The sequence below is a fragment of the Odocoileus virginianus genome, chromosome 24 (assembly GCF_023699985.2).
Source record: "Odocoileus virginianus isolate 20LAN1187 ecotype Illinois chromosome 24, Ovbor_1.2, whole genome shotgun sequence".
NCBI classification, from domain to species: domain Eukaryota; kingdom Metazoa; phylum Chordata; class Mammalia; order Artiodactyla; family Cervidae; genus Odocoileus; species Odocoileus virginianus.
The window spans coordinates 29,922,860-29,936,780 of NC_069697.1; the positions used below are offsets into that span (position 1 = coordinate 29,922,860).

The window sequence follows — 13,921 nt, forward strand, 5'->3', positions numbered from 1 at the left end:
AATATGTAGGTCTACTATAAAGCATAAATAGATAGGTAGATAGATAGATAGACAGACAGATAAAGACATATATAGAGAGAGAAAGAGAGTGAGTGATGATCTGTGGATGAATCTCCGGTCACGAATGGCTTTGTCCAGATTCTAATATAAGGGAAGGTGTAAAGGATGAGAAGAAAATCAGAAAGATCCCTTTGATGAAGAGAATGAAGAATATGAAGTTTAAAATCCTTGCCTGGAAGGCAAGCCTGGGAAACGGACCGCCGTTTGCCTATTTTGTCAACTTCCTCCTCATCAAGACACCATGAAGCTGGTATGTGCAGTAAGCGCCAAGCTGACAAAGATGATGTGGAGCAATGCCTCCTTATTTGTGAGCCCCAAAGTGCTCAGGGACCTCATTAATGATGGGTTTGGGGAAGTGTAGGCTGGTGAGGATCCAGGAACATGTGGAATGTTCTGGCTCTCAGGAAGTTCACCCAGATGATATTTGCAGGAGCTGTGATGCAAAGCAAGGCAGAGAAATGGGGTAGATGTCCAGCAACTCAAAGTGCTTAAAGTCAGTAGAGTAAATCGAGAGGCAAGGAGTGGCTACTCAGAGTATTCTGTGGGCACAAGTGAATCAGTCACTAAGAGGTCAGCATTGCTAGAGAGAACTTTGTCCAGGTCAGCTTGGCAGCTGCTCAAGGATGTGAATGAAAGAAAATGAGGGGGTCATGTTCAGAGCAGCCAAGAGTGATGTTTGGAAGTTTGTGTGGAGAAGCCGGATATTTGGAGAGAGGACGCCACTGGAAGTGTCAAGAAAGGCAGCTCCCTGGACATGACGAAGGTCGTACATTTCTTTCTGGTCAGTTTTATTTCTTTAGGAGCCCAGCTCTCCTCAGGGTTCTCTGGTGTGAATTCCCTCTCGGCACACCCTGGGAATCCTCCCCATGCCCCAGCAATAGAGGTGCCCATGGAGAGGATGGGCAGAGGTAACCCCACTTCCAACCTGCCCATCTCGGGTCCTGCCTCTGTCCTTCTCTGTCCTACATGAGTCCTTCAAACAGCACCTGCTTCCTGCCCGTGGACTCTGGAGGGGCAGACTTTTGACACCTGATTCAGCTGGAATTGAGATATGGTAGATTCATGTTAAAGACCATATTACGTAAGAATCCCATAAGCTTTGGAATCCAACCAATCTTGATTCTAATGTCAGTTTTCACACTTTTTAGCTGTGTGACATTAAGCAAATTATTTCACTTTCCATTGCCTTTTTGTACCACCCGTAAAATTGGGAGGATACCTATCCCACTAGGCTGTTGAGAGCATCAGAGAGAATTTGTAAAGTGCTGGAAGAAAAGGCTCTCGATAAATGGTGCTTGTTATCACTGTTCCTTTGCAGTTTCGGAGAATAGATAGTCCTCTCCTATCCTCTTTTATGGGACCTGGAACATATGTTACTGTGATGTGTCAGCAAGGCTCTCTGGTAAAAGGTCCACAAACAGGAGTTAAATATCAGATATGAGAAAGCAAGGGCTTGTCCAGGGAGCTCTAGAGACCCTCATGTCAGTCAGGAACTCTGTGGGACCTGATTGGCATTCAGAGAAACTGGACATTGGTCACTGTAACTCACAGAGGGCTGTGGGTCTAGACATCAGAAGCAACAACACATGAAGCAACGATATGTTTCAAGCCTCTCTGCCTATGGAACCCCACACCAGGCACGCTGAGAGTAAGTGGAGATGTGCTGACTGCTTCCAGGGTCTCGGATTCTTATGGGAAGGTTACGCACTGCTGTCTTCAGCCACCGGTCAGCACTCCCTCCCTCTGCCCCTGCCTGCCAGTCCCTCTCCCTTCCCTTTATTTAGTGCTTAATCACTAAAGGTGCAGTAAAGGTCTTGCTTCCTTTACTTAATCCTTACAACACCTCCTCTGTAGGGTTGTTCCCATTTTACAGACGTGGAAACTGAGACATGGGGAGATTAAGTGACTTGCCTAATGTTGTGCATTAGAATTTAAACCCAAACGGATCCATGTAACCAAAGCCTGTGTTTCATTTAAATTTTAAAAATAGTTTTAAAGGGTGGTGTTTATTTGCTGCTGTATTTGGTCCTATGAATAACTCCTGTGAATTTTTTTTTTCTTTTTAGATGTAAACAGTTCAAAAGGGGACAAGGGAAAATAAATCTTCCCAATCCAGTTCTCAGGTCCCTACATGAGACTGGTCTACCCATTTCCAGGATGAACTCCTGGAAATGGCTTTACTGTATGAATAAAGGCTCCATGCAGTTTATATACTGGTAGACACAGGCAGATCTTGTTTTATTGTGTTTTGCTTTATTGCACTTTGCAAATGTTGTGTTTTTTACAAATTGAAGGCTTGTGGCAATTCTGCATTGTCAGATGATAATAATAGTTTTTAGTGAGAAAGTATTTTTTAATGAAGGTGTGTACCTTGTTTTTATACATTGAGTGCTAGTGCACACTTAACAGAGCACCACACAGCATAAACATAACTTTTACGTGCACTGGGAAACCAGACATTTGTGTGACTCTCTTTATTGCTATATTAGCTTTATCGCAGTGGTCTGGAACCAAAACTGCCATGTAGCAATATATGCCTGTCTTGCCAAATCGCTCTCCAAAAATGAGGCCTGTGCTCCTTACCACCAACCTTCCTTTCCTTAAAGTTGGCTTTTCTTTTTTAACTCACCTGCTGGGAAGCCCTGGCCACACACAGTGGGCCCCATAGGTCTCACTCTCAGGCCACACGGACCTTTCATATCAGGAGCTCTAGCAGGCGCCTCACCTGGGCCAGGCTCTGGAGTTTCTCTGACCCTGGAGCTGCAGTAGAGATAAAACTCAGAGCTAACACTTGGCCCCGGTCTTGGGCTTTACAAGGTGTGTCTGTGCTGGCAGGGGTCACCTACTCAAGGACCCTCCCGTCCCAGGCCTGAGACCCTGGCCCAAGCGCCTAATGCTTTTGTGAGCTGCCTGCCTCATGTTTTGATGAACTGGTCTCTGGCAGAAGAATCGGTCAGTGTCCTCTCTCACCCCGGCTTTCTAGAAACGGCGTCTATATTTAGCCTGGTTGCACCACCACTACCCCCCTTTCCTGACCTGGGGTGTAATTGCCAACCACCCAGAGGATGAGGCTGAGAGCGCTGCTGAGGAAATGGGCTCCCATGGAAACCTGAGGCTCTTGTTTCTCAAAACCAAACCAACTCGCAGGCAATTAGCTTTGGGAGGAAGGCAGGGCGGGGTCTGGATCTTGAGGACAAAGCGCAGAGCCAGAGCTGGCCAGTCTGGCTGCCCTGACTCCTCATGGGCAGAGCCCAGATGACAACCACATGTGTGCACGTGCCCTTAGCAGGCAGCAGAACAGGAAAGCTAGGCCGCAGAGCCCGGGGAAATGGTCCTGGCAAACAGCCAACACGCCTGAAGGGCTGGCTGCAGAACCTGAGCTCCGGGAAGGGCCTGGGTCTGCTCTTGGAGTTGGTGGGGGAGGTTTCTGCCCCTAGCCCCTGCCCCGGACGCTGAACGCCATGGCCCAGAGCGTGATGATGTTCTTTACAAGGCACAGCCTCTGTCTCCCCAGCCCTTATCCAGCTCCTTGCCTCTGATTCTGTCTGTAGACAAGCTGAGGGAGGGCTGGTTACTACATGTTTTCATAATAATAATTTTAGAGCTCCATGCATTCATAGGCTGCTTTCTGCTTTGCTCAAATAATGTGGAGACATAGTTCAAGGTTGCTTGGCTCCAGGACAAGGGGTGGCAAAGTGTGAGAAGCACAGGCTGGTCTGAGCCCTGCTGTGAGGTCATGAGCTTGGCCACACCTTTCTCCCTCTCTTCCTCTCCCGCACCTTTCTTCTCCCCCCTCCACCTCCTCCTTTCTCTCCACTTCTCCCTCCTCGTCATGGTCTTGGTCCTCTTCCTCCTTCTCTTTCTGTCCCAGTTCTCTTGGGCTTCATACTCCGAGTACACGGTTGAAAGCAATGACACGGGCCCCCGCCCCCAGCATCTTTTAACCCAGCTCTGCACCCTTTGGAGTCCTATCCCAGCCTCTTCGGAGTCCACTCCTGCTGTCAGGCAAAGTCGGGCTGAGCAGCTGTTTCCAGCTCTCCTGGGTGAGGCCTCAGCTTTGCAACATGAGAAAGATGAAAGAAAAAGGATGACGTTTTCAAACTCTCTTTCCAAGCAAATTTGCAGTTGAGGGAAGTGCCCACCAAGGAGGGTCAGAGTTGGGGCCCGCAGAGTTTGAGGAAGGAGAGGCCTCGACAGGGCACTGGGGCGCCCTCCCTCGGAGGCCTTGAGAAGCTCTCGGCCCCCGGTGCAGGTCTGAGAGGCTTCGGCTCACATGTCTAGAGGTACCATGATGCGTATTCTTTTTGGTGCCCGTGGCTCTCGAGAAAGAACAGGGTGATTGTGAGCCAGACAAGACAGTGGGTGGGAGGACAGGGCAGCCTCTCAGCTGCCTCTCAGCTAGCCATCCCAGGCAAAATGCCCGGCAGTTAAAAAAAATGAAATGAGAGTTTGCTCTAATTAGAAACTTCTGGTCCTTACGTAGGTTTAGAGAATCATGGGCATTCTGGGGCCTGAGCATTAATGGTAACAGGTGGCACCTCAAGAACCACCAGGTGAGCAGGAGAGAAAGGAGTGAAGGGGGATCTGGTCCTGGAACACACAGATGTGTCTCATTCTAGGCTAACTGAGGTGCTTCCATGTTCTTGAGCTGTTCTTAAGGGCCAACTGCCTGGAGCCTTCTGCCTATGGGCTCAGCTTCAAGCTCCTTGAGTTTCTGGGGATGAAACAGTATCCAAGAAGCTAAGAACTCACATTCCTAAGGCCTTCCCTGGTGGCTCAGATGGTAAAGAATTGGCTCGCAATGTGGGAGACCCAGTTTCCATCCCTGGGCTGGGAAGACCCCCTGGGGAAGGGACTGGCTACCCACTCCAGTATCCTTGTCTGAAGAATCCCACGGACAGAGGAGCCTGGTGGGCTACAGTTCCATGGGGTCACAAAGTGTTAGACCCGACTGAGCGACTAACACTTTCACACTCCTAAGATCCCAACTTAGGAGTCTTTATTCTTTGCTAAATTGCTTCACTATAAGAGGAACCTCTAGGAAGAGGCCCTCTATGCAGCCTCACAAAAGTCCCTGTAGCTGGCAGCAGGGGAGAAAGCCAGAATTAGGAAAATGAACCTTTGGGCTTACACACACACACACACACACACACACACACACACACACACACACACACACACACACACACACACACACACACACACACACACACACACACACACACACACACACACACACACACACACACACACACACACACACACACACACACACACACACACACACACACACACCTAAAGGCAGTGAAGCTGCTCTGCCGATTTCAGTATTTATAAAAAAATTTTTGTTGGGTTAATTCACTCATATTTCCTGTGTAATAAAAAAGAAGGAGGGGTAGAGGATTTTGAAGGTAAATAAAAGCAAGGATGGGGGAAGAATCAGCAGTGAACAGGAGGAGGGCACGGTGGCACACACGGCAAGTCAGACGGTTGGGCAGGGGTGGCCACTGAGGGGGGCCAGGGGCTTGCCTGGGCCCCATTCTCCCTGGGAGTCTTGGAGCCAGGGGCCTGGCCAGCAGGTCTCAGGGTCACAGCCTCTCTCACGCAGGCAGGGCTGAGGGGCTGGGAGGTGGGTGACCCAGCGGAGGGTCCCTGCTCTCTCTCGGCAGGCGGAGCATGAAGCGGAAGGCGCTGTTCACCTGTCCCTTCAATGGAGACTGCCGCATCACCAAGGACAACCGCCGCCACTGCCAGGCCTGCAGGCTCAAGCGCTGTATTGACATCGGCATGATGAAGGAATGTGAGTTTCCGGGGCGAGCCGAGGAGGGGCGAGGCGGGGCGGGGGCAGGCGGCGCCTTTTGTGCGTTTTGGCCAGAGAGGTCCGCTTGCCCTTCCTCTGTAGCTGCCGTGATTTGGGGCCCCCGCGTTGCGGCGTGAGTGGGACCCGCAGCCCGAGGCAGGGTGGCCGGAACTCCAAGGTCCAAGGGGCCCTGGGAGCCTTTCCGGAATCTGTGTGTGTGTGTCCGAGGCCTGAAAATGGCCTCTCCGGTGCGAGGCCTGTGAGGAGGGACAGACATGAGTCCCTACCCTCAGGTTAATCTTCCTCTGAGACTTCATCGCTATTCTAACAGCAACCTTTTCTTAAGACCTTCTGGGAAAGGATGAGGCTCAAGAGCCCCAGGGTTCTTTGGGCTTTGGGGGAGAGGGCTGCTGTGGGTGGGGAGAGGCAGCAGTGATGGGGAGAAGAAATATTCAGAGCCTGGTTGTCGAGGGGGTTCTGCCCCACCCTAGCCTTCCACCCTGGATACCTAGGCTGGTATCCAGAGCTAGGGCTTCCCAGGTGGCGCTAGTGGTAAAGAATCCACCTGCCAATGCTGGTAGATGTAAGAGATGTGGGTTCAATCCCTGGGTTGGGACAATCCCCTGGAGGAGGGCACGGCAACCCACTCCAGTATTCTTGCCTGGAGAATCCCATGGACAGAGAGGCCTGGTGGGCTATGGTCCATAGGGTGGCAAAGTGTCAGAGACAACTGAAGTGACTTAGCACGTACCCAGGGCTAGGTGGAAAGATCCTGCAAGGGGAAGCACCGAACTCTAGCAGGACCCTCTAGATCCAGATGAAGAAGGAGGAGTGATCTTCTAGGACTTCCTGTCTAGCTCTGGGGTTGCAGGAGAGGACCAGTGGGGCAGGTTGACATATTCTGATTCACTGTTAAAAACAACTCCTGGAGTTTGCATCTGAGCTCTAGTATGAGTTACTTGGTAACCAGAGACGCCATTGAATCCAGTGGACCTGGGGAGGTGCTGGCACTTGGCAAGGGCACTGGGCTGCCCTGGGCATGGGTACCCTCTGCACACTCTAGCCTGCCCTGTCCCTTGGCTCACCCCTGTCTGTGCTCTGTACCCTGATCCGCTCCAGGATCTGCAATTATGTGGGTATCCTGCTGAGCTGTGGGCTGAAGAGGCTCAAGAGAGACACTCAGATGCATCCAGACCTGGAGGTCATCTTGGCTACGGGGCCCATTCTAGGTGTATGTGGGTGGGTGGGTGCAGGGGAGTGGGGAGGCCAGGTTCAGGGGAGATGTGTCTCGAACAAGGGAAAAGCCACAGGACAGGGCTGAGGGGATGGGAAATTTCTTCCTTGGCGAGAAAATAATTCTTGGTTTTGGGGGAAACAGAAGCCTCCTCGGCCTTGACAGGCTCCCTTCTGATGGGCCACAGCCCCTCTCCTGATCCCAGCTCCCCAGTCAACACTGGCAGTGCTGGAAGAAGTTTCCAAGCTGTCGTTGCTCCTCACCCCCACAGGAGCAGGCAGGCCTGGGCAGGCGGATCGCTCCTTGCCCGGTCCCCTGCCCCACCCGACTCCTGTTTATCCTGGAGCCGTGGAGGCTCAAGGCCTGGGTGCCTCATGGGGCTTCTCACATGCCGGTTCAGGGCAGCCTGCTCTGTTCAAGGTGCTGGGCTGCACACAGGATGCAGAACGTGAAGCCCCTGCCCATTCCGAGCACATAGTCCCCACAGGGCAGACAGTCATGATTCTAAGGCCCCAGCCAGCCAAGAATGGCTCAGACTTACCTGGGATCCAGTAAGGCTCTGCCACAGGAGTTCTGGTCAGGGCCAGCCTCAGTGATGTCCCAGAGGTGCCTCTCCTGGTATCTTGGGAGAAAAGAGATGTTCATCAGCTTAGAACAAGAAGCACACTTAGAAATCATCTGAAACCCAGAAAAGCAAAAGCACCAGGGTTGGGGTCAGAAAGCAAGTTGGGATTAGAACCCAACTCCTTGTCCCCTCCTAGATCCGTCCTGGTCCCCATGGAGAGCACCGCATCCACCCTGATGAGCAGGCCTTGAGTGTTCCAGGGTGCCCCAGCCCCAGGAATGCCACATGGTGGGGGGCCAGCAACCCAGAAATGGATGCTCACCCCGAACTTCCAATCAGCTTTGTGCCTCAGCCACCCCCACCTCAGCTTCAGTCCCTGTGACGGAGCCCATGCTCCCACCCTGCTCTGTGCTCAGGGCAGCCCGGTGCCCACCCCTCTTGCCATCCTAATGCAAGGTGCTGTGCTGAGCTCAGGATGGGCTGGTAGCACTGAGTTCTTGGGGTCTGGGCCCCAGAGCTCCAGGTAAGATGGAAACGTTGGGGCAACACTGAACTTATTCTTTTCACTGCCCCAAAAGGAAGGTCCTCCGGGAAGAGCTCTATTTCCTGCCTCTGTTTAGCCAAACTTTGGGAGACCTGTCAATATATCTGGCCTGGAACTCTCCAGCTCCGATCCATCCCTAGTGAATCTGCTTACTGACCATCTGGGCTGGCTGTCATCCCCAAAGCCTAGCCTCCTGGAGACAACTGAGTGTCAACATTAGTAAAACCACAGCACACCCCAGGGCTTCCTTTGAAGGAAGCTGCAAACCCAGGCTCCTTTCTGGTGGGGCTGAACAGGTGGCTTGTCCCTGCAGGAGGCATGGGAAGGGGGCGGGGATGCGTGTGGGAACCAACATTTGTTGACCACTTACTGTCTGAGTGTCAGGCACTAGCACCTTCTTCTTAAAATTTGACAACAATCCCTGAATTTGTAAATACTTCTATTTTTATTTTTATTTTTATTTTTTGTAATAGATGTGCAATCTCAGAGACATTAAAATATCATGCCTTCAAAGCTAATAATCTAGGTCTGTGTGCTTCCAAAGGCCAGGCCTGTGGGCTCCACCCCAGCATAACCCATTGGTCCCCCTTCCCCTTCTCCCCTACCCTCCTCGGTGGGCCAGAGCTCCTGCATTCTGCATTTGCAGGCACTGCCTGGGGCCCCAAAGGATGGATTGAAAGAGTTTGTTCTCACTAAAGACTCTTTCTGTCTCTTCAAGTCCAGGTTGACTTGATGTCCTTGGAGCCCAAGACATTTCATAGCTGAGTTCTGGCCTCTTGTAGACCTGGCCTGCATATGTGAACTTGTTTAATATTTTTATACATGGACATCTTTTCTGCCCATCATGAGCACAGCCTCTGATAGTAGGTGCTCCATAAATATGTGTTGAATGATTGAATATTAGCTCCCCATTGTGCTTCTTTGTATCTCTGCATCTCTTACTGATTTACAGATCAAGAAGATCACCCACATCTGATGTTGTCAATGTCATTCATTTGGAAAAATTTTGTCTGTTTACCTAATGTTGTTCTTAGGCCACCTTTGGCAACTTGAAATGTTTTTAAGATGCTTGTGCTTTCAGATATTGACTCCCTAACTCAATCATAGACTTCATGGAATAGGGAACATCTTGCATGGGGTTAACTTGAGCAAAGCCCTTTACCCAGTCAGCAAGGAATTGAGAAGCTACTAAGCAGTCATATGGGTTTCACAAAGTCCATGTACACAGCTCATGCCCTTTATTCATTGACAAACCCATCAATGGGCTTTTAACTTCAAAATGTGCCTCCTAGTGAAAAATTAATTTCTACTGTTTAAGCTGAAAAAACATACAAAACAAACAACAAAAAAGTGTTCTCCTACATGACAGTAATGGTATTTTTAGTAGCAATTCATTGAGAAAATGATTTTTTAAGCATTCTATGAAATTAACAACCCCTTTAAGCAAATGAATTATTTTGTAAGCCACAACAATATCTGCATATATGAGAGGCTTATAGCTTATCTAGTCCCCTGCCAACGTTGCCTGCAGGGAGATCCATGGATTGGCAGCCTTCATCTGAAACCAGCAGATCTTAGTGTTTCTTCCTCTAGTACTGCCAACAGGGTGATAGTTGCTATTGCTAGAAATAACGGAGAGGAGAAATGCCATAAGGTTAACTTCAAATCTCTTAACGTTATCCTTTTAAAGTATATCACTTACAAGCTTTGCTACTTTATTTAATCATTATTTTCTCACACTCTTCAGGTGGATCAGAACACCTGCTCTGTCATGACTCCACAGCTGAAAACCAGGGTCCGGCTGAGCATTCATAGCCGATTATAGTCATAGGCAGTATGGAGTAGTAGTTAGGACCCTGGACTCTAGAACCAGACCACTCAGACCCGATACCAGCTCTACCACTTGTTTGCTCTGTGACTTTTAGCAAGCTTGATCGCCTCTCTGGTTCTCAGGTCCCCTCACTTGTAAAATGAGGATAATAGCATCTGCCTTAAGGGTTACCATAAGGACCAAATAATGTGAGTTGATATGTAAGAAGTACTTGGAATAGTGCTTGGTACATAAAAAAAAAAACTTTATTTTTATTAACAATGTATTTATTAACGGTATTTTTTATGACCTATAGCTTGGTCACCAGAGTTTCTGGCTCCCAGCAGATTAGAAGTAACTCTTAAGGAGGATAAAGGTACACTCCAGTAAGAAGAGACAATGCATAGCTTAAGACAGCGGGATAGACTGGTTGGAAGAGTAACACAGGACCTCAAAATCATAGCAGGCTGAGTCACACAGTGCAGGAAAACAGACCCATATGGTTCTGAGATCATAACCTTGTTCCTGCAAAGTCCAATAATTATTCAGAACGATGCCTCTAAATCATCAAGCAAAGGTTACATGATGTTACAGGTGTTCCGTTACAAGGGGTTCTGTCTTGAAAATACTTGTCACAAGTATTTGAAAATGTAAACTTTGCTCAGTGATCTGGTGGACTGGCAGGTGGAGTGTGCCATTCTGAAATTGTAGAGAACGGGCATCATTGGTGCACATCCAGAGCCAGGAGGATGACCAGCACACAGTAGGTACAGTCAGTGTTGATATGTTGGGTTTCCGGTGCATCAGACCACTGAGGATGCTCCACTGGGCTAGCCTTGGTATGGGAGATATAGGCATTGTAAGATGAAGCCCCCAAACTTAGATACCCTGCAGTTCCAGTGAAGGAGACATTGAACTTAGTCTCTCTCTATTGCAAGTATTTATTGGAACCTATATGTGATATATAACCATAAATGCAATAACCATAAATGTGATAGAGTGAAAAAAGATCGGGTGCCAGTGTGTGTGGAAAAAACTGCCCCTTGCAGATCAGGGCAATACAGAAGCCTTTGTGGTACAGGAGGGTGTGAGCTGGGTGCTGGGGAACTGGTAAAATCTGCATGGCTACTGGGGAGAAAAGACCCAGCTGGACAGGCATCCAGCACGTGGGAAATGCCATGGCAGGAGTGAGCAGGTCATGTCCACAAGCCAGCAATCCCAACAGCTGTGTCAAGACCCTGGCAATGAGGTTGGAAAGTTAGGAAGAAGGGAAATCACAAAGAATCTTGGCTTCAGGTGGGGCATGGTAAGCAGGAAGGATTCAGAAGAAGTTTCTGAGCAGGACAGTGACGTCACAGAATCACAGGGGTTTATGAGAGCCCCATGGGGCTGAAAAGCACCCCTATGGGCAGCCAGAGCCGTCCCCCCAGCCCCAGCCTCGTCGCATCCTGCGCCTGCCCTTCAGATGAACAGGAAGGACTCGGTCCCTAATCTTGGCCTCCCCAGGCTAGTGTCTCACACTCTGCCTTGAATGGTATGCTCCCTGCTGCTCCCCCCTCCCATCCAGCTGGATCTCTTGGGGTCTGAACTGACACCCTCTGTGGGAGGAGGGCGGGCAGCTCTTTGGATAGGTGAGTCAGTAACCTGGGCGTGGCCTCCGCCCAGTCTTCCCCTAGGTACTGTTTACCTCAGCTCTGGAGGGAACGCGCCATCTTCCACCACCGGCTTCCTTTTCCTGCCCTGTCCACACACACCCCCCACAGGCTTGCCTTCCCCCACCCCCACTTCTCTCGTCCTACCCCCACCCCAGAGGCCAAGGCCCATGGGCCTTTCCTGAAGCCCAGAAGCCACCCACTCTCATTCTGGTTCTTTTTTCCTGCTCTTGTGAAACGCTCAGTTCTGTGGGCAGATGCCCTGGCAAGACTAGCACAGAGCAAGCAGCTACAGGCCGAGGGCCCCAGTGCCCACTCCTGCCGTCAGCGCTCTGCAGGCCCTGGCCGGGAGGTCTGTGTGCTGGGCCTGCTCCCAGCCCCACCCTCCCGGCAGTCACCCAGCAGAAGGAGGCTTGGAGCCCCTGCAATCAGACACCCTGGCTAGCCACTGGAGAGAGCTTCCCAGATAGAGCGTGAGCTGCTACCTATCCTTGGGGACTTCTGAAGGACTGGAAAAATTCCTTGGGCAGAAATTTCAAGACTGGAAGGACTGAAGGAGGGGTTGTTTTGCAGGGAACCGAAGAGGCAAAGTCTTTTCTACTTTGGCCAGAGTAGATCACATGCCTGGAAAGTTACGTGGGGATGACCACATAGAGGGGTCCTCTCAGCATCTCCTAGCTTCCGATGCTGGGACCCTGCACCCTCCCTCCCCCTGCAGGGCTGGATTCAGGTCTCAAAGCAGTTGACCCTTTGAGGTAGGATCCCCATACCACATGCTTCCTGGAAGAAGGAATAAAAAGGGATCTTAGGAGAGATCCTATGGTCCAATCTCCTCATTTTAGAAATGAACAAACAGAAGCCTGGAGAGTTCAATCTGTTCAGAGTCAGACAATCTTCTTCTTGGGAATCCCAGTCACCTTAATGATGCCCAAGCATCCTGCCTCCCAAATGCTCTGTTTCCTCCTCTCTCATGCTCCTGCCTTTTCAACATACAGCACCCACTCTTTCATCTGTATCGTGGGCTTTGGGTCCCCGTGGCAGGATGGCCTGGTGAGCTCCGAGTGTCAGGGCACAGCCCCTCCCATCTGGAGCCTTTACCCCTGGAGGAAGTTTCCTTGGAGGCGCTGCAGGCCCTGCCCTCCTGACACCCCTTTCCGGGCCCCCGCAGTCATCCTGACCGATGAAGAGGTGCAGCGGAAACGGGAGATGATCCTCAAGCGGAAGGAGGAGGAGGCCTTGAAGGACAGCCTCCGGCCGAAGCTGTCGGAGGAGCAGCAGCGCATCATCACCACCCTGCTGGACGCCCACCACAAAACCTACGACGACACCTACTCCGACTTTAGCCAGTTCCGGGTACATGGGCTGGAGGGCAAGGGGATCTGGGCACAGCACCCGGGGAGGGCTGGAAGCTGCTCTGCCCTCTGACCCTGGGGAGGGCTGCCCCTCCTGTAAACAGAAGATCAGGAAGAGGAGGGAGGAAGGTGACCTCCAATGCGGGCTTCTGACACTCCCCCTTTCCCTTCCAGCCTCCAGTTCGCAAGGGTGAGCATGAGGGGAACCCTCCTTCGAGGTCGATACTCACGCCCAGCTTCTCTGGAAGCTCGTCCTCCTCTTCGGATCACTATACCTCCTCTCCAGGTGAGCGGGACAGCACACTCCCTCCAAGGTCCTAGAGCTTTCCCGGCCCACCTACTCTCCGCTGCGGCCAGGACAGCACTCACTACTGGGTGCTGCCCAGAACAACCCCTTTTTAGAGAAGAGGCGTGACGTGCCCAAGGTCGCATGCTGAGGACTCTCAGGAAGAGGCCACGCTGTTGCCTACAGAGCCTCTGTTCCTTCCTCTAAGCCAGGCTTCTACACCGGGCTCCCTCCCTGGAAGTGATCTGATTCCTTTCAATGGTCCTTTGAGCCTGGGCCCTTGTTGCCGGGTGGATTGTTTGTTGGTTTGGTTTTTGTTTTTTCCAGCTTTATAAAAATATAAGATGGCACTAGTGGTAAACAATCCACCTGCCAATGCAGGAGATGCAAGAGAGGTGGGTTCGATGCCTGGGTCAGGAAGATCTCCTGGAGGAGGGCATGGCACCCCAATCCAGTATTTTTGCTTGGAGAATCCCCTTAGACAGAGGAGGAGCCTAGCGGGCTATAGTCCATGGGGTCGAAAAGAGTCGGACACAACTGAAGCGACTTAGCATGCATGCATGCAATTGACATACAGCATTGTATAAATTTAGGGTGTATAACATAATGATTTGATAT

The 13,921-nt window shown here is 50.9% G+C and overlaps 1 protein-coding gene across 1 annotated transcript in view; it reads left to right on the forward strand.

Annotated features, from left to right (window-relative positions):
- VDR (vitamin D receptor) overlaps nucleotides 1-13,921 on the forward strand; it is a 55,700-nt gene that overhangs the window by 28,014 nt on the left and 13,765 nt on the right. The window contains exons 4-6 of the mRNA XM_020889235.2: nucleotides 5,730-5,860; nucleotides 12,834-13,018; nucleotides 13,192-13,303. Coding sequence (XP_020744894.1) covers nucleotides 5,730-5,860; nucleotides 12,834-13,018; nucleotides 13,192-13,303 — 428 coding nt within the window. The remainder of the gene's footprint in view (nucleotides 1-5,729; nucleotides 5,861-12,833; nucleotides 13,019-13,191; nucleotides 13,304-13,921) is intronic.